The 23870-nt window shown below is 38.6% G+C and overlaps 1 protein-coding gene across 3 annotated transcripts in view; it reads left to right on the forward strand.

Annotated features, from left to right (window-relative positions):
• The window catches only part of RANBP17 (RAN binding protein 17), a 331490-nt gene that overhangs the window by 282098 nt on the left and 25522 nt on the right, over window positions 1–23870 (forward strand). For all 3 annotated transcript variants that reach the window (XM_060635017.3, XM_060635018.3, XM_060635019.3), the window contains 3 exons: window positions 4894–5108; window positions 7939–8077; window positions 19765–19931. In XM_060635017.3, coding sequence (XP_060491000.3) covers window positions 4894–5108; window positions 7939–8077; window positions 19765–19931 — 521 coding nt within the window. The remainder of the gene's footprint in view (window positions 1–4893; window positions 5109–7938; window positions 8078–19764; window positions 19932–23870) is intronic.

Consider the following 23870-nt stretch of genomic DNA (forward strand, 5'->3'; position numbering starts at 1 on the left):
CTCATGGTTCGTGGGTTCAAGCCCCACATTGGGCTCACACAGAGCCTTCTTGGGATTCTCTGTCTCCCTCTCTCTGCTTCTCACCCGCTCACTCTCGCTCTCTCCCTTTCTCTCTCTCAAAATAAACATTTTTTTTTAAAAAAAGAGAAAGAATGAAAGGAGAATAAGACAATGAAAACAGTTCTTTGGAAGAGTTTTATTACAAAGGGGAGTACTATCTAGCAGAGAGGTAGGGCCAAGAGAAAGTGTTTTTTGTTTTTGTTTTTGTTTTTAAATGGAAGATATAATAGCATAGCCTGTATTTCAATGAGTTGATCTAATAGGAAAACAAGATTGCATAGGAGAAAAAGGAGAAATTTATTGGTGCTTTGTCCTTAAGCACATAAGAGGAGATGGCATATGTTGAACATATTGGAGGGTTGGCTTTTACAGGAGACAGTGTAACTGCAGATGCTGGTAGATAGGTAGATATTGTAATGAACTTTTAGAATTAGAATATGTGTCCAGAAGTGGATTTACACATTTTTTATATTTTTAATAAATATGACCAAATTGCCATCTAGAATGATTACACTAATTTATGTTCCCAACAATTTGCTTATTTTCCTGCCCCCTCATCAACACTGCATTGTTTAATCTCTTTCAATCTGAAATGGAAATACTATATTCCTTTCCACTCTTCATAGCTTCAATTCTGTCCCAAACCATTTATGTCCAGGGGCCTCGAAAGACAGAGTGGGTTGAGTGACCTAAAGTAAAGGAATGTCGGCAAGCTTGTGGTTCTCTTCCCATAACTGTTCTGATGATGAATGAAGACATTCAACCTATAGAGCTGTCAGCTAAATATCACCTTAAAATTTTAGAGATTAAGAGGGAAAAAGAAAACATAAATCAATGTAAGGGATTGCTTTATAAGCCAGGAAATAACATTGTTCGTACTAACGGTTCTTCCTGGTACAAGATACTACTATGGTATTTTATCCCTTCAGCGTTCTTTTTTTAAGTATTCTTCTGAGGACACAGAGAACTGGTAGACTGTAGAGGAAAGAACCACACTGTGACCCCATACAGCCAATTCTCTATTGAAGGAACAGAGGGAAGATGTTCCAAGACATAGCATTGACCTTACTTTGAATCACATATTAGAAGGAAGTATATTATGCTACACAGCCAGCTTCAGCTCCCCCTCTTTTCCCGGCCATAGCCCCCCATGTGTGAACTTACAGGCTACTAGACTTGAGAAAGAAATGAACCCCTAGGAGTATGCATTGTCATATTTACATTTACTGAGTGAGCGCTGTGCCAGTTACTATGGTAAGCGCTTTACATATGCTGTCTCCTTTACTCCACATAAGAGCCTTGTGTGTTTTACGTACTTAAATTATCCTTATTTTATAAATGAGGAAACTGACTTACAGAGATTAACAATCTGCTCAGACACCGAGGTAGTAAGGAAAGAGGTAGGCTTCAACCCCAATCAGTATGACTCAGAAGCCCACCCGGTTCATTACTCCCTTATGCACTGTATTTCTGTCTTCTGTTAGAATACTGCCTTTTATATAGTTCTCCACCGGAGACTTTTGAAAGAAGATCACTCTTCTTTGGGTGTAGGAAGCCTCTTTTGAAGGAGACATTATAGAGTCAGTCACTCAGGGAAGAGGTGGGGTCTCAGAAGGAAGAAGAGTTAAAAAAAAAAAAAAAAAAAAAAAAAAGACCTGAAAGTAGATCTCAGGTAAACAGAAGTGGAGATTTTGCATTTTTTAATGTATATCCTTCTCTGAATCTAGATCTTGAGGATTGTCCAGAAGGGTACTTCTGAGTGCTGGAAGCTAACCCCAAAACAAAAACAAAAAGGTTTCTCCAAAAGGGACAGAGAATAGAAGTTAAGAAAAGAGAACCCAAGCAATTAATATAAGCAAATGATAAGCTGAATTACCAGTCTCTGGAGTCCTCTGTGCTTATTTTTCAGGTTTTTTTCCCCTTATCATTTAGTGAGATTTCCTGCTGCAGCATGCACAAGAGTAAGAATGGCAGTGCTGTGGCACCTGTGCCTCCCACTGGAAGTTCCCCCCACTATTGCCCTCGGCCAGGTTATCCATCAATTCCCAGCATTCTTGTCCGGAGCCCCAGAGGAGCCTCCACACCCCTCTCTCCCAGGCCTAACGATAAGAATGTACGGTATCTCATTCCCCTGCCCCCAATTATGGCATTTTAAGCTTTTTTTGGGGGAGGGGGGTTGCAATCCAATTTCAGTAAGTATTGTTCAGTGACACATACTGAATAAAGCTGAGTCAGAGTGAGTAAATGACTTGGCCAAGCCTTCTCTTCCAGAGTCTTTCATAGCCACCACGGAATGCTGAGGTACCTGAGCACAGTGAGGTACAACTCTCTATTTCAAAAGTATTACTCGTTCTCCTTTTCAAAGGTCACAAGGCTACACTAATTAACTTGTTTAATTAAAATAAATTAACACAGATGTGTCTGACACAGGCCAAAAGACATGTATTTTAGGTTGCAACTTCAACACAGAGATGAAAGTTGTGATTCTAAATAAGTAATCCTTCTTGATGATAGGTTATCCAATCTTTAAATCAAAATTTTTGTACCATCACCGTTCTTGGTCTGCCCATTCCGTCTTTGCTGTAGAATATAAGACCTTTACTTCTCCCATAAGGACGTGAGTGTAAAAAGGCCCCAAAAGATGATCCAGTTTTCTCCCTTTGACCTGGGCCTTTCCAACAAACCCAAAATGTGTAGTCCACACATAACCCCCAGATTATCCTAGCTCCTTTCATCACATGTAAGCAGTGCTTTCCTTTTCCGAGGACAGAGAGGACAGGGGAATGTCTACCTTGGTTTATACTGAATTTGAGGCAAAGGTAGTAAGGCAGTGGTTGAGAACTGTCTTCTCCTGCAGCATCTTGCTTTCGCGGACCTCCATACCTGTGCACATGATCTACCTAGCACACACTCCTCCCCCTCCAAGTCTTCCTGGAAAACCGGGCTTGATCCTTGAGAAATAGCCTGTTCTGTGAAGCTTTTCCCCACTGCCCTCCTGCCCAAGCAGAGTCAGTCTCTTCGTCTGTTCCCCTAACATTTTAACCCAATCTCTCTGTGTTTGTCACATTGTATGAAATCATTGATTTATAAATCTATTTCTCCCACCAGACTGAACTTCTTCAGAACAGAGATTTTATTTCCTTTGTTTATCCCAGCACCTCACACATAATAGCTGTTAAGTAAATGCTGTCATATTGAGTTGAATCTTTATGGAACTTACTCTCTAAATTAGGATGAAGTCATGAGAGAGGGTACGGGATTTGGTGTGGAGTAAATTCCAGGGTCTGTCTCACCCCTCTTAGTACTACACACGTGGTTACTGTAATATACATATCAGTCAGGATTCAAACAGGCAAAAACAAGCACTATGACACTGACAGAACAGGGAACTTGTTTTATGAATCAGACTTTGTACAGTCTTGGGCAAAGATGGGAAAATAGGTCAAAGGGGGGAATTGAAAATTCAGAAGGAAAACCACTAATCAGCCCTCCTGAAACAACGGCCTGGGTGGACAAGTTGGAGCTTGCAGGGAATTCTAGCAGCTGGAAGTGTCACTTCCAGCTGCTAGAATGGAACCATGAAAGGATGTGGGGTTAGAGGGAACTGGTGTAGGGTAGAAGTCAATGGAAAACGGCTGCCTTTGCATAGCTGCCAGCCTGGAAGTCTGCTGCAGAGTAGTTGGTGATGGGCTTGGAGTCATTCGTCAGCAGGACTGGTGGTTCTAGACACAGAGGAGGAAAGAACACGGACAAACTGAAACCCAGCGGCATTTCTACTGTTTTTTCTCTCTCTGGTCACAGTGACCTTCACAAAAGCGTGGCTGCTACTTCACTTCCACCTTACAAATCTCACACAAATTTCTCTTTTGCCCAATTCTAGCCCATAACCATAAAGGGAAATGCATTCTGGGAAAGTTAATTCTTGTGTAGCCAAATTGGCACAGTACAAAGCCACAACAATGTACCTCTAAATTTTGTAAGTTGAATTTAGTTTCAATTTTAGCAGTACTCACTTAAATAAGAAAACACAGAGCTAAGAAACATGTAGGACTTTATAGTTTTTTAAAAGGCATTCTTGGGTATTGCCTAAAAACATGCCTTGCTAGCACACATTTCAGAAACAAATTGTTGGTTATAAATGCTAACCGGTATTAAAATTTTTAAGGTGATTATATAAACATTTCTTTATCTTTTGATGGACAACATAGAATTTAAGTACAGTTTTGAAAATCATCTCTTGAGGTCTTCTGCAAAATGACGGAAGGAAAAAGGAAGTAACATTTGTTATGCTCTGTGCCGAGGATTTCTTGTGCGTCTTATTTCATTTAATTCATATACCAAACCTGCGAGGCTCCTAAAAGTGAAGTAACTCAAGATCAAATTCATGTAAAACTGTTGGAACTTCATCCCAGAATTTAGCATAACTTATATCTCAGTCTAGGCTTTTTCTCTTGACTTAGTTGGTTGTTTACTCCTACGTTTCTAATGTCTTGTTGAAGAGGAGATAACACATATATTAAAATATGTAAAGTGAACTAATCTTAAGAGTGCAACTCAATGAATTTTTCCATATCTACCTGCATATTCGTATAATCACCACCTAGATAAAAACATAAAACTTTGCCAGTACCCTTGATTGGTTTTCCTTGGGCCGTTTGTGCTTCCCAGGTAAACTGCCTTAAATATTTGCATTTTTCGTTACACGGATGGTGTAATTCTTGGAACAGTGCTAAGAGGAGGTGAACATTAGCGGTGAAGTGAAAATGTTAAATAATGTGCCTTGAATTACATCTACTTATATCACTTTCTCTGTCTGCTTTTACCCTAAAACAGGTAATCAGATCCTGTCCCTTGGGAGCCTCTCAAAAGATCAGATTTATCCAATGAAACTCAAGGGCATCTCCATCTGCTATTCAGCTCTGAAATCTGCCTTGTGTGGAAATTATGTCAGCTTTGGCGTCTTCAAGTTGTATGGGGACAACCATTTTGACAATGTACTCCAGGCCTTTGTCAAAATGCTGCTGTCAGTGTCCCACAGTGACTTGCTAGTAAGCAATCGTGCATCACGGGAGTCTTTGTGTGAAATGTGAAGTAACACCACCACAGGCTTGGAGTGGTTACAGTGAAGCCCAGGGAGTTAGAATAGCACCAGAACATTGTTATGTTTTAGGACAGCATCTTGATTTAACTTGCAGAATTTGAACAACTATAGTGGCTGTGTTTCTATAATTAAATGTGCAGTTTTGAAAACTGCAGCTGCCACCGTCTGATGGATCGGTCCTCCAGAGTGCTCCAGGTTCTGCATCTAGAGAAAATGTCATCAGCAATTTCAACTGATTGCTTACAACTATACTCATAATTCAAAACAGGTCTGTCTCTTGGAGCAGAAATTCAGGATCGGCTGCAGGATCTTCTCCTTCCTTCTTCCTTCCTCCTCCTATGCCCTCTACTTCCCCTACTGTTTGGCTTTCCTTTGCATGAAAATTCTGGTGTGGCGGAAGGAGTGCTGAAATCAAAGTTGAGCGTGCGGGTGCATAGTCTCAACTCTGCCACTCACTAGTCATTTACCTTGAATAAATCACCTTCTCTATTTCTCCAGGCTTTAATTTCCTCACCTTTAAAATGAGTAAATTAAACAAAGTGATCTCCAGGTCCCTTTTCAACTCTACCGTCTAGTTTCTATGATCTATGTCAGTGGTTTTCAAACTTTGAGGCCCATCAGAATCACCTAGGGTGCTTGTTGGAAATTTAAATTTCCAGGCTCCTCCACTGAGCTGTGTCGTTATCACACTTTTTTTTTAAACACCTCTGCATGATTGCACAAAAGCTAATATATGCCCAATGTGGCTGCAGTAATTACTTCAATAACTGCCAAATTCATGCTCAGGTGTAGTTCAAGCTTTACCACCTGCTCCCTGCCAAAGTTGCAGCTAAGATCTAGGGGACTTTGGTCAGCCTGAGTCATCCTGGACAAGAATGGACTAGTGGCACCCTCTTCCACCGTTCTAAGTCTTTATGGAACCACATCTCCAGCTAAAGTGGTTAAGCCTCAGTAGTAGAACAGAATGCTCATTGAAGGCTGCCTGTGTGACAGAAATTACAGACTAGAAACTTGACTCAGATCAACCATGCATTAACAGACACCTCACTGAGAAGACACTTCACTATAGTTGAGGTCCACCAAAAAAACTGATTGTAGCTCCAGGAATTTCTCTCATCTTTTTTCTAACAGGCAATCAAATCTCTAATTCACTAATTCTCAAAATTGAGGATGCATAGGATTCCCTTTATGTATGTAAAATGCATGTTTTAGGACCTCATTCCAGAGCTTTTCATTTAGTGAGTCCGGAGTGGGGATCAGGAAACTGCATTTTTAGCAAGCACCCCATGTGACCTCATGGGGGTGGCCTTAATCTCACTTTAATAAATACTACTCTGGTTTATTTCTCTTATGAGTGTTGTGCTTCTTTTGTATTGGCTTGAGTTTCATTTGAAGTTTTCCAGGGATCTTTCTCATGCACTTATCTTTTGCTCATAGTATATAGCAAATATTAAGCCATTGACCAAATTATGATTTAATTAGATGGGCAGGCACTCTGTAAGTACAACAGACCATGATGCCAAATCCTATTATAACAGCAAAAGCTTTGTGTTAAAAAAAAAAAAAAAAGGCTGCCTTACCACTAGTAATAACTGTTCAGAGTTACAATATTTCCAACCAGAAAATAATTGTCTTTTTTTTTTTCAATTTAAATTTCAGTTAACATGAAGTGCAGTATTGGTTTCAGGAGTAGAATTCAGTGATTCATCACTTACATACAACAGCCAGTGCTCATCACAACAAGTGCCCTCCTTAATACCCATAACCCATTTAACCCATCCCCTCCACCCACCTCCCTCTATCAACCCTCAGTTTTTTCTGTCTCTCTTGTGGTTTGTTTCCCTCCCTTGTCTTTTTCCTCCACTTCCCATAGATTTATCTGCTTTGTTTCTTAAATTCCACATATGAGTCAAATCCTATGGTATTTGTCTTTCTCTGATGGACTTATTTCACTTAGCATGATACATTCTAGCTCCATCTACGCCGCCGTTGCAATTGGCAAGCTCTTATTCTTTTTGATGACTGAATAATATTCCTGTGTGTGTGTGTGTGTGTGTGTGTGTGTGTGTGTGTGTGTACGTACCACATCTTTATCCATTCATCAGTCAGTGGACATTTGGGCTCTCTCCATAGTTTTGCTATTGTTGATAATGCTTCTATAAACATTGAAGTACATGTACCCCTTCCAATCTGTATCTTTGTATCCTTTGGGTAAATACCTTATAGTGCAATTGCTGGATCGTAGGGTAACTCTATTTTTAGTTGTTTTTTTTAATATGAAATTTATTGTTAAATTAGTTTCCATACAACACCTAGTGTTCATCCCAACGGGTGCCCTCCTCAGTGCCCATCACCCACTTTCCCCTCCCTCCCACCCCCCATCAACCCTCAGTTTATTCTCAATTTTTAAGAGTCTCTAATGGTTAGGCTCCCTCCATCTCTAACTTTTTTTTTTTTTGAGGAAGAATTCAGTCTTCTAAATTCCACACTACAGATTTTTATTTGCATTTAAGTGTTATCCATGTAAGGTAAAATTGAGGATACTTTCTGTGCTGTATCTTCAAATTAGGATTTCTAGAGATCAAGAGATTCCTATTAGAACCCCCTTAAATACCGAATTGAGAATCATGTGTTTGTCATTTGTTCCATGTATTTATTTTATATATTTATATTTAGGTAGGTTTATATTTTCTAATATTATAAATGGCAGTTTCCACTAGACCTTAACATGTCTTTTGCTTCCCAGTGGCTTGACACTTGGTATCTCTGTGTTTTAGCAATATCGGAAACTGAGCCAGTCTTACTATCCACTCCTGGAGTGTCTCACCCAGGACCACATGAGCTTCATCACCAACTTAGAGCCTCCTGTACTGCTGTATGTTCTCACATCTATCTCCGAGGGACTCACTACTCTTGGTAAGTATTGTGGAGAACATGATTTCCAGAGGAAAAACTTGATTGTGGTCTCTTAATGTATGTGCTTACTAAGATGATCATCTTACAGACAGGAAAAAATTATGTACCCAAACTAAGAGATTATTTCATAATTATTGCTTGCAAGTGAGAAAATGCCTTTTTGTATTTTGATGTACAGCTTAATTTTTAATCCGCTTAAAGGTATAATTTATACACATTGATTTTAAGTGAACAGTTAGTCGTTCAGTGACTATAACAAATATATATACACAGTCATGAACCATCACAACTGAGATATGGAACATTTTCTTCACCACAGAAAGCGCTCTAGTGCCCCCTTCTAATCAGTCCCTTCCCCCTCACCCCAGCCCCAAGGAACCACTGTCTACTTTCTTTCACTATAGTTTACCTTTTCCAGAATTTCATCTAAGTGGAATCCTATGATGTATATACCTTTCTCTTTCATTTAGCATAACGCCTTTGAGATTCTTCCATGCTGTTTTGAAAGTCAGTTTATTCCTTTCTGTTGCTGAGTATTATCCCATTGTGTGGAATACTACAACTTATCTGTTTATATATTCACCAGCTGATGGACTTTTGAGTTGTTTCCATTACTTGGTTGTTTTGTACAATGCTACTGTGAATGTACAAGTCTTTCCGTGGACAGGTAGTATTTCTCTTGGGGAGATAGCTAGGAGTGGGATTTTTGAGTTGTATGCTAAGTGTATTTTTAACATTATAAAAAAATTGTGACACTGTTTCCCAAAATGACTGCACTATTTTGCTCTCCCAGCAACGTTTGAGGGTTCCAGTTTCCCAGTAACCTCCCTAACACTTGGTATTGTCAGTCTTTTTAATCTTAGCCATCCTAGTGGGAGTTAAGAGGAATCTCATGATGTTTTTAATATTTCTTTCACTACTGAATAGTGATTTGAACATCTTTTCATGCTTATGGGCCATTCATGTATCTTCTTTAGTGAAGTATTTGTTTGAATCCTTTACCCATTTTTTTAAACTGGGTTATTTATCTTGTAAACATATATTAAATATTCTGGATACAGATCCTTTATCAGATATGTGTTTTGAAAATATTTTTTCAGGCTTGGCTTGTATTTTTATTTTCTAACAGTCTCATCTTATTATAAGAGCAAAGTTTTTTTAATTTGGAGGCAGTCCAATTTACTTATTTTTTCTCTTATGGTTCATGTCTTTTGGGTCCTATCCTAAGAAATCTTTGCTTAACCCAAGGCCAGACAGGTGGTTTTTATGTTTTCTTCAGAAGTTTTATAGTTTTTGATCTTATGTTTAGGTCTGTGAACCATTTCAACTAAACTTTTTGTATATAATATTATGTATGAGACAAAAGCTGTTTTTTAGCATACAGTTATTCAATTGTTCTAGCACCTTTTGTTGAAGAATGTTCTTTCCTTATTGAATTACTTTGTGCCAATTCTATACTGTTCTGATTCTTAACTTTTGTCCTAACTTTCTGGTACATCTTGAAATCAGAGAGTATAGCCCTCTAATTTTGTTTTTCTCTATTTTTTTTAATGTTTATTTATATTGAGAGAGAGAGAGAGAGAGAGAGAGAGAGAGCAAGCACGGGAGAGAGAGAGCCAAAGAGAAAATCACAAGTAGGCACTCGGCTGTCAGTGCAGAGCCTGACATGGGACTAAATCCCACAAATTGTGAGATCATGACCTGAACTGAAATAAAGAGTCAGACACTTAACTGACTGAGCCACCCAGGTGCCCCTGTTTTTCTCTTTTAAAGTGGTCTTGGCTATTCTGGGTCCTTTGTCTTTTTATATACACCTTAGTGTCAATTTGTCAGTTTCTCGTTAGAAAAAATAAATGAATAGGGGAATTTTCGTGGGGATTGCGTTGAATCTCTAGCCCAATTTGGGGGCAGTTAACATATTAGCAATATTGAACTTTCAATTCCTGAAAATGGCATATCTGTCCATTTATTTAGGTCTTCCTTAATTTTTCTCAACAGCATTTTTGTAGCTTTAAACGTATGACTCTTGTACTTATTTTGTTATAAGTATTTTATACGTATTTTATGTTTTTATGCTATTGTACATGGTATTGAATTTTAATTTCCCATTGTTTTTGGCTACTGTGCAGAATTGCAGTTGATTTTTTTTGTATGTTCACCATATATCCTTCAACCTTACTAAACCCACCTATTAATTCTGGTAGTTTTTGTAGATGTCTTAAGATTTTCTGCATAGATGTACCTACAAATAAAGACAGTTTCATCTCTTCCTTTCCAGTCTGTATGGCTTTTTTTTCCTTGCCTTATCACACTGGCTAGGGTCTACAATACAATGTTGAGTAGAAGTAATGATAGCAAACATTTTTTTCCTTGTCTCCAAGGAAATGTCTCCATTCATTCTTTCACCATTCAGTCTAATGTTAGCCATAGGTTTTTATATAGATGCTCTTTTATCTTGTTGAAAAAATTCCCTTATTTGTGGTTTTCTGAGAGTATTATCATGAATGAATATTGAATTTTATCAAATTATTTATCTACATCTACTGAGATGATTATATGGCTTTGCTTTTTTAATACATTACATAATGTTAATCATCACATTGATGGGTATTTGAATGTAAAACCAGCCTTGCATTCCACACTAGGTTGTAACACATCCTTCTTATATGTTATTGAAATCGACTTTCTAAAATTTTGATACAGATTTTTTACATCTATGTTCATGACAGATATTGATGTGTTCTCAGTAGTTTTTCTATAGTTCTTCTTCCGTATCTTGTACTCTTTGTTCTTCTGTATCTTTGCCTTGTTTTAGTGTCAGTCTAATGCCATCATAAAATGACTTGAGGATTGTTTCCACCTCTCCTATTTTCTTAAAAAGTTTGTGGAGAACTGTTATTAGTTCTTACTTAAATGGTTATCAGATCTCCTTAGTGAGGCCTTTAAGCCTAGATTTTTTATTGTTGTTAGTAAGTTTTTTTAACTACAAATTAAATTTTTTCATGGATACAGGACTATTCCACTTATTTATTAGATCTGGCGTAGCATTTGGTAGTTTGTATCTTCAAAAGAATTTCTCCATTTCATCTGAAGTTCATCTGACATTGACATAAAATTGTTCATAATATCCCATTGTTATACAATATGATTTGAGCAAGGTCTGTAGTGATTCCCCTCTTCCATCCCTGAAATTGACAATTTGTGTCTTCTCTCTCTTTTTTTTTCTCATTCTGGCTCTAGATTGATCGGTTTTATTGCATAGAACCAGCTTTCAGTTTTCATTGAATTCTCTTTTATTTTTCCATCTTTTATTTCATTAATTTCATATATGGCCTTTATTATTTCCTTCCTTTAGTTTACTTTGCTTTTTCTTTTCTTAATTTTGTCAAGTAGATACGTAGATAACTGATTTTAGACCTTTCCTCTTTGCTAATATACACATTTAATGCTTTCATCTAAGCACTGCTATAGCTATTCCTCACAAAAATTTTATATATTTTGAGATTTTTTTTTCTATTCCGTTCAAAAATATTTTCTAATTGTCCTGCTGAATTCTTCTTTTATCAGTGGATTGTTACTTAGAGGCACAGGGTTTTTAATTTCTGTATATTCACAGGTGTTCCTGATATCTGTTACTGATTCTAGTTTAATTCCATTGTGGTCATAGGAAATACTCAGTAATTTTTATAATCTTTATATTTATTGCATCCTTTTTATGTTCAAAATACGATGAATGTGCCATGGGCACTTGAAATAACTGTGCATTCCACTGTTGTTGGGAAGAATGTTCTATGGTGGTCTAATTGTTCAGATTTTCTGTATTATTACTGGTTGTTTGTTTTCTACTTATTCTATGAACCACCAAGAGAGAAGTGCTGAAGTCTGACTATATAGATTTTTCCATTTCTCCTTTCAGTTCTATCAGTTTTTATATAAAGTATTTCAAAGCTTTGTTACTAGATACATAAATATTTAGGATTGTTATGTTCCTTTGGTCAATTTTCCCCTTTATCATTATGAAATGACCTTCTTTATCTCTTGCAATACTCTTCTTTTTTTTTTTTAATACTCTTTCTTCTGAAATCTACTTTGTCTGATATTACTAGCCTCTCCAGCTTTCTTTTGATTAGGTTGCCTCTTTTTCTATCATTTCCCTTTTAATCTTTCTGTGTCTTGTAGACAGCAGGTATTTTCTATTGCTATTATAACAAATTTGTACAAGCTTGGTGGCTTAAACTAATGCACATTTATTATCTTATGGTTCTTTAGATCATAAATGTGACATGGGTCTCACTGGGCTATAAAATGAAAGTGTCAGCAGAGCTGTGTTCCTTTCTAGGACCAAATCCATTTCCTTGCCTGTTCCAGTTTCTGGAGACCACCTAAATTCCTTGGCTCATGGCCCCCCTTCATCTTCAACACCAGCAAGATTGCATCTGTAACCATTCTTCTATAAATACATCTCCCTCTAAATCTGACCTCTCCTGCTTCTCTCTTTTACTTTTAAGGACCTTTGGGATTACATTGGGCCTACCCAGATAATCCAAAATAATCTCCCTATGTTTCGCTCAACTAATTAGCAATCTTAGTCCACCTGCAGTCTTATTTATTCTTTGCTGTATAATCTAACACATTCACAGGTTCTGGGAGTTAGCACATGAACGTATTTGCCAAACACACAGCTTATAGGTGGGTCATATTTTTATATCAAATCTCACTGTCTCTGCCTTCTAATTAGTGTTTCAACCATTTATATTTAATGTAACTACCAGTGTATTTGAGTTTAAATCTATAATATTGCTACTTGTTTTCTTTTTATTTGGTCTGAACTTTGTTTCTTTTTTCTTTTTTTTCCTGCCTTCTTTTGGTTAGGATTAATTACATCTTTCTTATGAATCCATTTTATACCCCCTATGAGTTTATTAGCCAGACTTTTTTATTTTTAGTGGTACTCTAGGGTTTATAATCTACACCTTCAAATAATATCAGCACAGTTTGCCTTCAAATAACCACAGTCTACCTCTTTCCCGCTATCTCCATTCCTTCTGGAACTACACATGTGTTGTATATCTCTGTTATTATTCGAAGACTGGATGGGAAGGACTCCTTTACAGATCTCCAGAACTGTCTCTTTGTATAGCTCCCACTCTCTGAAACTCTGTCCCATGAGTTCTAGCTGCCTCAGTCTCCCCAAATTCAAACTGTTTCTCTTCAACTCAGTGAGACTGCTTAGCTCAGTTTGGGTTCCCCCTTCCTGGTCTGTAGCCTGGAAACTACTTGGGGCAATAAGCTTGAGCAATCACATCATTTGTTTCCCTCCTCTCTGGTTTAATAGCCCTGTACTGCTTGTTGTGCAATAATTGAAAAATGTTGTTTCATATTTTTGTCCTGTTTTCTAGTTGTTTATGGCAGAAGGAAAAATTCTCATAGCAGTTAATCCTTCAAGGACAGAAACTGAAGCCTTGTCTTTTCTTATTACAGTTTGGCTTGACATTCTTTTAACTCACATCATAGTAATACTTGAAGATTTTGAATTAGTTGCAGGCGGCTATATTGCTCTCAAAGTGTGGTCTCAGGCCTGGAATCTGCATTTCAACAAGGCTCTCAAGGGAGTCTTGATGAAGTGGCATTAGGGAGGGAGTACTGAGCGTGGATGTAAGTCCTGGTGCTACCACTTACTAAGTGTATGTTTATGGACATGTACTCTGTGCCTGATGCTGTCATAGGTGTTTTCAGGTGGGTACTTCAGCCTTGTCATTCTCAGAACCACTGTGCCTACCAAAACTGGGTTACATACTCTGTGTGTCCTTATTTCCTACTTGATTGCAGTTTTCTGAAGGACAGAAACAGTGTCTTGAGGCACCACTTTATTCCCAGTGCCTAGCATATAGTAAGTGCTCAGTAAATATTTATTGATTAAGTTAATTGAGTAATGTTATTTTCATTATATTTCATTATACAGATGAGTAAGCTGTGGCTCAGGGAGGTCAAACAACTTGCAGAAGGTTACGCAACCAATAAGTGCCTGATCTAGGAGTCTTTCTGACTCGAAAACCCATTCCTCTTCGCCTCACCACCCTGCCCTAGATGTATCTAATCTTCAAGAAAAAGGACTATCAAAAGTACCCACTTGGGTTTCTCCTTTTCCAACAATAATAGATCTGCAAAGAGGCATTTATAGTTATCGTTTGGGTTACAAGCAGGCTTCAGTTCTACTTTAGCCTCTGGAAAAACTGAGACGGAAGCACAAAAAAAAAATTGAATCAGTGATAGGGTAGTAACTCACCTAATATGCTTAACATGATATTAACAATTTTTGGTTATCCTCATTCATCAGCATTTTTAGTTTCAGGCAAGCTGTAATGTGGGGAAAGAGAAAGGTGAATGAGAAAAGTGACTATATTTTCTTTTTATTTTTTTAAAGTTTAAGAGAGACAGAGACGGTGTGAGTAGGGGAGAGGGAGAGAGAGAAGAAGCCTGACCCAGGGCTCGCACTCACAAAACTGTGAGATCATGACCTGAGCTGAAACCAAGAGTCAGATGCTTAACCAAATGAGCCACCCAGGTGCCCCTATTTTCTATCTTTTTATTACCCAGCCACCATCACCCCCCACCACACTCTTACATATAGAAACCATTCTCTTACATATAGAGACCAAGTGCAGAACTTACAAAAAGCTGCTCTTAATAATAGTGACACTCAAGTCATTCATTCAGTAAGTACCAATTATGCACATACTATGTACTTGGCAGTACTAAAGGGAACAAAACAGAGAAGGTCCCTGCTGATGTGAAGCTTTTACTCTAGAGGGAAAAGATAAACAATAAATACATGACCCCACACACACACACACAAACATGCACACGCACACACACACACAAGAAAAAGTCAGGTCATTGCAAGTGCTAAACAAAGACTTAAAATGGGATAATGACTGGAGAATGATCAAATGTGGCTTCTTTAGAAGTGATCAGGGAAGGCCTCTGAAGATTAGCTGGGGCAGCAGTGAGGGTCATTCCAAGAAGTAAAAGATAGCACAAAAGGCAGAAACAAGAAATTGTGAGGGCAAGTGAAAATTTGAACCAACTGGAAGCCACCAGACCTTTCCTCATCAAGGCCACTATTAATAAAATGTTCATTATGAATAGAATATGTTGTTATTTTGAACACATTCTTGAATTAGATTAAGTGGTATGAATATAACATGGAAACAAGACATTCAGGAAATATTTAGAAACTTAGAGACCTTGTACACTAGTTTCTCCCACCAAAAACATGCTAAAAGTAGAAGACAGCTAGCTATGAGTTTGCCAAACAAAATGATGGGCTTTGTATTTAAGGGACTGAAACCGCCAGGAAAACAGATGGAAAGTGAAAAGGGGGAAGCCTGCTCTGTGTTGAGCACTATGTTAACAGTCTTTACACACTTTACTAATTTCTCACAAGACCTTGCAAAGTAGGTGGTATTAAGCACATTTTACAGAGTTGCAAATTAAAGCTCCATGAAGTTAAACATCTAGAAAATACAGACAGATTCAAATCCAGAGCCACCTATTTCCAAAACTGTGCACCACCCAGACAGGCCTTTCGTTTCTGAAATTGCCTTTCACACTGTATTTTTCTAAGACCTCCTTCCTCTCTTCTGCCATGGTGAGAAATTTTGAGCCAAAGCCAAATTTTAGCTCAGCCCCATTATTATTCTCCTGACTCAGTCAAGCAACTCTTTCCTATACAGTTAACTTTTCAGAACAGTTTTCCATGATGGGTCCTAGTGAACAGGAGGCTTATTAATGATGCATGTGCTTCCTGTGGAGACCTGTTGCAGGAGAAAAGGAGCATTTGGTTTTAATGCCAAACAACAAGTTGCTAGAGAGAACAAAGTGACCATTCGACTTAAACATTGTGTCTAAAATTGTCTACATTGCAGTCCGACTTCAGCTCAGGTCATGATCTCTGGGCTCATGAGTTCAAGCCCCACATCAGGCTCTGTGCTGACAGCTCAGAGCCTGGAGCCTGCTTCGTATTCTGGGTCTCCCTCCCTCTCTCTCTCTCTCTGCCCCTCTCCTGCTCATGCTGTCTCTCTCTGTCTCTCAAAAATAAACATTAAAAAAAATTTTTTTAATTGTCTACATTGCAGATAAATCCTTTTTTTTTTTTTTGGTCATTTTTTTTAATGTTTACTTATTTTTGAGAGAGAGAGAGAGAGAGAGAGAGAGAGCAAGCGGGGGAGGGGCAGAGAGAGATGGAGACACAATCCGAAGCAGGCTCCAGGCTCTGAGCTGTCAGCACAGAGCCTGATGTGGCGCTCGAACCCATGAACCATGAGATCATGACCTGAGCCGAAGTCAGATGTTCAACAGGCTGAGCCATTCAGGTGCCCCGAATGAATCCTTTTTTTAAAAGAGTCTGAATACTGGGACTCCCGGGTGGCTAATTCGGTTAAGTGTCAGACTTCGGCTCAGGTCCTGATCTTGTGAGTTCAAGCCCTCCATCAGGCTTGCTGCTGTCAGGGCAGAGCCTACTTCGGATCCTCTGCCCCCCTCTCTCTCACGCCCCAACTTGTGCTCTCTCAAAAAAATAAATAAAACGTTTTAAAAAATTTAACAATTCTGAATACCAAGAACCAGGACAAAATATGAAAATTCATGACTTCTCCCCATCCTTTTATGTCAGGAGAGTTTCATTATTTGAATCTCACATAATAGCTTGAGCTGCAAATAAAGAAAACCAATAATAATACATAGTCCTCAGCACTATTCATTCTGTTTTTGATCAAACGGCCCTTGATCCTTATGATTCTACACCTTTCAATCTACCCTAAAATAACATTTATCCGTTTCAAAGTCCCCAACCATAAATCAGCCATAATGGAATCTCTTCTTCTTGCTTTTATTGCAAGGATATATGTTCCAACCTTCATGTCTAAAGTGTTTACCTGGCTTTTTCATAGCTGACTCAGTAGATTGGAACCTTTTAATGCAACCTGCATGGCATGCGGTCACCAAATCTATGTGAAGTCTTTATAATTTTTGTATGATTGATAGCATATTGCTCTTTACTGGTGAGGGAAACCATATCTATTTCCTGCTCGCTTCCTTTTGTAGATATTAAGTTACTTAATCCATTTACTTTCATGATTGGGACTTCAAAAGTAGAAATGTGAAGGAAAAGAGAAAAGCAACCAAGCTCAACCAGTCTGTACCTGATTCTTAGGCCTAGATCTTTTCCACTACATTATACTACCTCCTGGAATTATAAAATCTAATCTTCCTTTTCTGCACAGCAACCCAGATAGTGGGGAGAGATAAACGATTAATCCATCAATCAAATGCCCTGATTTTGGGAGAAAAAGAGCCCCTTTCTTAAGAGGAAAATATAGCACCACAATTTGCTTGTATATATAGCTTCCATAGCGCTATGGTTTCCCTAAGCTATTGTCCGTTCCCATCTTGTAGACCTTCATTCAACCCCTACTGATCCTGCACCAACTACTATTATCCTCTATTTTATTTTTTTATTTACTTTTAAGGTTTATTAATTTACTTTGAGAAAGAGACAGGGAGGGAGGGGCAGAAAGAGAGGGAGAGAGAGAATCCCAAGCAGGCTCTATGCTGACAGCACAGAGCCTGACACAGGACTAAATCTCATAAACCTGTGAGATCATGACCTGAGCCAAAATCAAGAGTTGGACACTTAACTGACTGAGCCACCCAGGCGCCCCTGTTATCCTCTGTTTTAAATGCATTTATCTATCTGTATGTCAGAACTTTCCACCAAGCCTACCTCTTTCTATTTCTTATGCCATTTCTCTCCAAAACAATTTATATGAAAGAGTTTGTGAACTGTGGTGTTCTGTCGTTCTAGGTATTATTACTAAATACAACTCAAGACCTATAAAACCTTCCTCAGACTTGCTTTGCCTACTAACATTGCACCTCTAATCTAGGAAAGGCACGTGTGTCTCAAAACCTCAGAGATTCATAAAATGAATAAGAAATTAATGACTGCCTTAGGAAGTTTATAATCTGCTGGTTCCCAGCCCTACTCTCCCTGTCTACTTTCCTCATCTGCATTTACCATTTTTGCCATTTTTGAATGTTTTTAATTGTTCCTCTTGTCACTTCTGTTACTGATCATAAACTCCCCCAGGATCGTGTCTGTACATTATTACCTTTGGCCAAAAAATCTGGGCAGTGTCATTCTATGAATCAGAACCATGAACTTTGTTGGATAAGCTCTTTATCTCCGAAATCCATTTTTTTTACTGAAAAATGCAAATAACAACACCTACTATATACAAAGTAATTGTTAGAAGTAAGTGAATAATAACTCTAATGTACAAAGTAGATAGTCAATAAATGGTTGCTACATCATGTCACTTGCTTGCTTTAAAAAAGAAGCCTTTAATAACACCTCTGTTGTCTTTCAAATTAAATGTACTGTCCCAGCTCACTATTGGATGCCCTCAAGGAAGACACCAACCTACTTTGTCAGCCTTCTCTCTTATGACTCCCTATATATTCTTTCACTCATCCCAAAAGTCCTACTCCCTGAATACACCCTCCTCTTTTCAACACGAGGGCAAACTGGTAGTAATTGTCATCTTTTGAATCCATTGTGTTTTAACGAAGTGTTTGATGGTTACATGTATTTTTGCTTAAAACCTGATTTTGTTTAATGTGTATTAATTTTCATGGTTACAAGTATAAATCTAGAACCTCAGCTCCTTGTTTATTTTCAGACAGTGGCTCCACAGTCATCCAGCCGTGTGGCATTGGACATGTCATTTAATCCCTCACTATTCTTGCCTGTAAATGGAGATAATAACAGTTACCATCACAGAGCTATTGTGAGGATGCACAATAATTTGTGTAACTAACACAGTAAACTGTCAGTAAATATCAGCTGTTTTTATTCTGAGACTTTCTAGTTGTTTTCTTCTCATTCAACTCTGCAAGTTATTTTACAAATGCTGAGAAAGGTTAACTGGTTCTTTCAGAGTAACAACATACCAAGTCATTAGAAAAGATGAGATTTGAAACCAGAGCTGTCTGACTCCAAAATCCCTAACTTCCCACCACACTGTGCACATTGTGTGAATCTCTCTACCTGAAAAATGTCCTTCCTTATATCTAACTGAAATAACTTTCCCAAGCCCGTCTTAGGTTCTGTCTCCTTCGTAAAGTCTTTTTGATCCCCATCCAAATGTGATGTCTTCCTCAAAATCCGCCCAGCAGTGTGTCGCTCATTCTTGGCTAGCACTGAGCAGCAGTGACTTATGTACTGAATCACAAGCTCTTTGACCAGGGTAGAGGTTTCCCCTGAAAGAGAGCATTTTGCACCAAGTCCACACCCTGTTTCCTCTGCAGCAGAGCACTTTGCACCAACAGATGTTTAATAAAGTCACTTGAGTTGAACAGACGATCGTTGAGGTCACAAATGGAAAATTCTGTCCAATTCAATCCAGGAGTCAGTTACTTAACTAACACGTCTCTATACCAGGTCTTGTAGTAGACACTGGGCTCAAAGAGATAAGCAAGGTAAAATCCCTGCCCTCAAGGAGTTTTACAATTTGATAAAAGTGCTTTGAAACCAGAAAGTGGTTTTTTTAATCGGAGGCATTATAATTAATCAGATGAAAACTCACTTAGTAATGCGAAGGAATTCTCATTTATTGTTCGTACAGATACAGTTGTCTCCTCCAGCTGCTGTACCAGTTTAGACTACATCGTCACCTACCTCTTCAAGCACATAGCAAAAGAGGGCAAGAAGCCACTTCGATGCAGAGAGGCCACCCAGGCCGGTCAGAGACTCTTACATTTTATGCAGCAAAATCCAGATGTCCTACAGCAGGTAACTGGTGGTCGGTCACCTGACTTAAGAAACAGTTTCCCAGAAGCCTAGACCCTGAATATCTCTTAGAACAAATGGTCCTTGCCAAGACCCTTTACCAGTTACTCTCTAGGAGTATTTTCCCGCAAGGTAGGGTAGCACACTAGCTCACCCTCAAGAAATCTCTCTACGTCTTTTACCCCAGCGAAGCTAGAATGCAAAAAAAGGATAGCTCTTTCAGAGGCCTGAGAGCAATAAAAAGCGAAGCCAGAACTAGAAACAGTCAACCTCTGCTTTCTTTCCTGGAGCCTCTAAGTCTTCTAAAGTTTGCCTGTGAGTGCTCTGTATGTCAGGAAACGGCCACTTGCTGGGCTCCTAATCTGTGCCAGGCAACTTGGTGAGAACTTTCGGTTCATCATACTACAGTTGGTATCCTTCTTATTTAAGATAAGAAAAGTTCAGGTAGTTCATATTCCCAAGAGCATTTAAGTAAAAGGAATAAAGCCACAAGTTCTTTATTTTCAGATGTGTTTTCTGACTGGCTACTATGAGTTAGGTCCAAGTTTAATACTGTTTTTTGAAAACTCACTTCTGCAAATCACAGTAACAGCATGCATAAAAATAAATGACACATGCCAGAAATACTTCAAAGAGAATGATGCCATTTTTCTATGGAGATACCATCACTCTGATGTTCTCCCGTTCTACTGACTTTGGAAATGATGCTGTATACCGCTTCCACTTGTTTCATTTTGCCAAATTATCTTCATAATAGTTTGTGGTTTGCAAATGTAAACACTTTAGCAAGGTTACTAGCCTTGTTAAACAAGGCACGTGCCACCAATGGAAAGCGTCACTCTGAGTGAAGAAATGATGAACATAGAATGGGCTGGCCATGGAAGAGGTTTTCTTCCTGACTGTCATTTTTTTTACTAATATGCAAATTAAGTTATATAAACTTACTTTTGGTGATGTCTCAGTAACCTGTTATTTTCCTTGTGGGGAGGTGTGTAATTAAGATTTTGTGTAACTAAACAAAGTGCTGTATGCCTGTAAATATTTGGTTATGATCCTGGAATTGTTACAACATGTTGGTGATATAGTAAAGAGAAGAGGAAGGTAGCACACGTAGTGAGGACTTTCTGTGTACAAGATGCAAGAGCCACTGAGATTCATAAGACATAATTTCTTTCCTTAAAAAGTTTCTGTCACGTGGGACAGAGATGATGGGTTAGTTACTAGGTAACAAATTATATGAATAATCAAATTATATGAATAATTTGATTAATAGAGTGGTGACAGAGATTGACACACGAGGAGAGGACTTTCAGAGAACTCTTCTCATTTACACCCCCACAACAACCCTGAAATGTAGATATCGTCATCCCCATTTTACAGATGAACAAATTGAGATGCAGAGAGATCAACTGGAAAGTGGAATTGAAACAAGGTTCGTCTGGGTCGAAAGCCTTATCACTTATACCATTGATTCTCAAGGGCCTAGTGGTGGGGATAAGATCTCATGTTCATCAGGAATGCCATTACAAGATATACATTTTTTTAAATTAACTTATTTATTTTGAGAGAGAGAGTGTCCTCGTGCACATGCAACCAAGGGAGGGGCAGAAAGAGAGGGGGAGAGAGAGAATCCTCAGCAGGCTCCACACCATCAGTGCAGAGCCCAGTGTGGGGCTCCAATCACCCACCACGCGATCATGACCGGAGCCGAAACCAGGAGTCAGACACTTAACCAACTGAGCTATACACACACACACACACACACACACACACACACACACACACACACACACACACACATATATATATATACACACGAGGTGCCCCTCAAAATATACTTTCCATCAAGAATGTACCTCTCCTACCCCCTTCCCCACCTCCCCAGCTGCAGTAACCTGTGGTACTGTTGGGGGTGTCCTGGCCCTCCAGTGTTTTGCAAGGAGAAGGTTGAGAACCACAGACTGAGAGCATGCCGCCAGTGGAGAAAATAAATACCCATGAATTGGCCAGGAATCAGACCCAGCCCCCCACCCCACCGTGGCAAATGACAAGTCCACCACCAAATCCCTCCTGCCAGCACTGAGCCTGATCACAATATTGTCTCATAAACTTTGGCAGAAACTTTTAAGTTGGCAGAAAATTTTACCAAAATCAATAGGCTGTGATTCCAGACAAATACCATCAGACTGTGCAGAGCAAGTGATGTGGTTGTACAGGACACCATCAAGTTTGTCTTTACTCAGAATTACCATGCATTTGTTGGTTTAAGTAATTTCTGTGTGTTAATAATACTTGGTAATCCTTTATTTTATAGCATATGACTAAGTAGTGATATATCTTTATTAACAGCAGAATACATTCTATTTATTTGGAATGCAGGCTTTCAGATAGCATTTTAAATATTAATGACTGGTCTCTGGTAGTCAGCATAAATATGATTTGCATTAGCACTAGGTTATATCATCTTGAGTGCCTCTGATGTCAACTATTGGGTATAGTAATATCTGACATCACCTCCTTAGGTCACTGACAACTTTGACCTCTATTCTTATGCACAATTTCTGTCGTCTCAAAAGCTCTTTTGAATTGATTTGAAATTTTGACTCTGCCCTTTATGAGGCAGTAAAATTGATAATTATTCAGATGGGAACTGAGCACTGAGTGAAAAATCAATTCTACCCGCTCTCTGCTGCGTATAAAATTACTTCTGAGTCGGCTGGACTGAACGGATGGCCGGAGTAAAAGCAGCAGGCAGGAGTAGTGGGAAGAATTAGCCGGACAGAGCTAATAGCCTGAAGGGATGGACTTGGAAAAGAGGGAGTGGGCCAGTTGGGGGTTATTATGAGCAAGGATGGGTCCCATTGATCATCTGTTTACATCAGCTTTCCAAGACCTTATAAATCAGCCCTGAAGAGCAGCAGAACTCGAGATTTCAGCATCTTACCAGAGGGACTTTGTATTAGATTATTCTCATTTTCACACTCAGATGAAAAGTGAGCCATTGATTATTCATTGGTTGCCCATTAAATGCTGTTTTTATAGATGATTTGCCTATCACTGAAGGTAATGAACAAGGTGGCTGCTTTATAACTCGAGGTTTCAGTTTTCAAGGCATCTGTGTCGGTTAAGTAATGCCTAACCCTATTAAAAGGAATGGGTTACAAATTGCTTAACAGTGCTGAAAAACTAGACCCTAATGACTAATTGTGCTTGGAGTTTAGAGAGGGCTTGTCAGCTCTTTAAACTAAACTGATGCAATGATACTGCAATTATTTACCAGTTTGAACTGTTTTCCCCCCAACCTGGATGTATATTGCTGGAAGCATAACTGCATGATGAGTGTCCATTCCAAATTGTAAAAGTTATCTCCTCAAGCTTCCATAGCAAATGAAGCAGGAACCCACATAAATGGTTTTCCAATATCCTCAGAGACCTTTCGATTTGTGCCTACCAGCCTAGGAAGCACATTGTAAATGCCTTGCACCTGGAAATGTGCTTATCATGATCTGTTATGTGACTGTAGAGCCTCAGTGTCTTATTTTTTAATTTAAAAAAAAATTTAATGTTTATTTACATTTTCTGAGAGAGACACACAGAGCATGAGTGGGGAAGGGGCAGAGTAAGGGAGACACAGAATCTGAAGCAGGCTCCAGGCTCTGAGCTGTCCGCACTAGAGCTTGAAGCGGGGCTCGAAATCACAAACTGCGAGCTCATGACCAGAGTGGAAGTCAGATGCTTAACCGACTGAGCCATCCAGGTGTATTACTATTATATACTATTATATTACTATAATATCACTACATGCAGCCTGCCTTGGTTTCTTTATAAAACAACAAGGATATATGAACCAATGACATTTCTAGTGTATAAGAGGAATACTATTTTCATATGAAGAATTTTTCTATGATTGTTAACTGATTCACAGAAAGTTAGAATTTGAAG

The sequence above is a fragment of the Panthera onca genome, chromosome A1 (assembly GCF_046562875.1).
Source record: "Panthera onca isolate mPanOnc1 chromosome A1, mPanOnc1 haplotype 2, whole genome shotgun sequence".
NCBI classification, from domain to species: Eukaryota; Metazoa; Chordata; class Mammalia; order Carnivora; family Felidae; genus Panthera; species Panthera onca.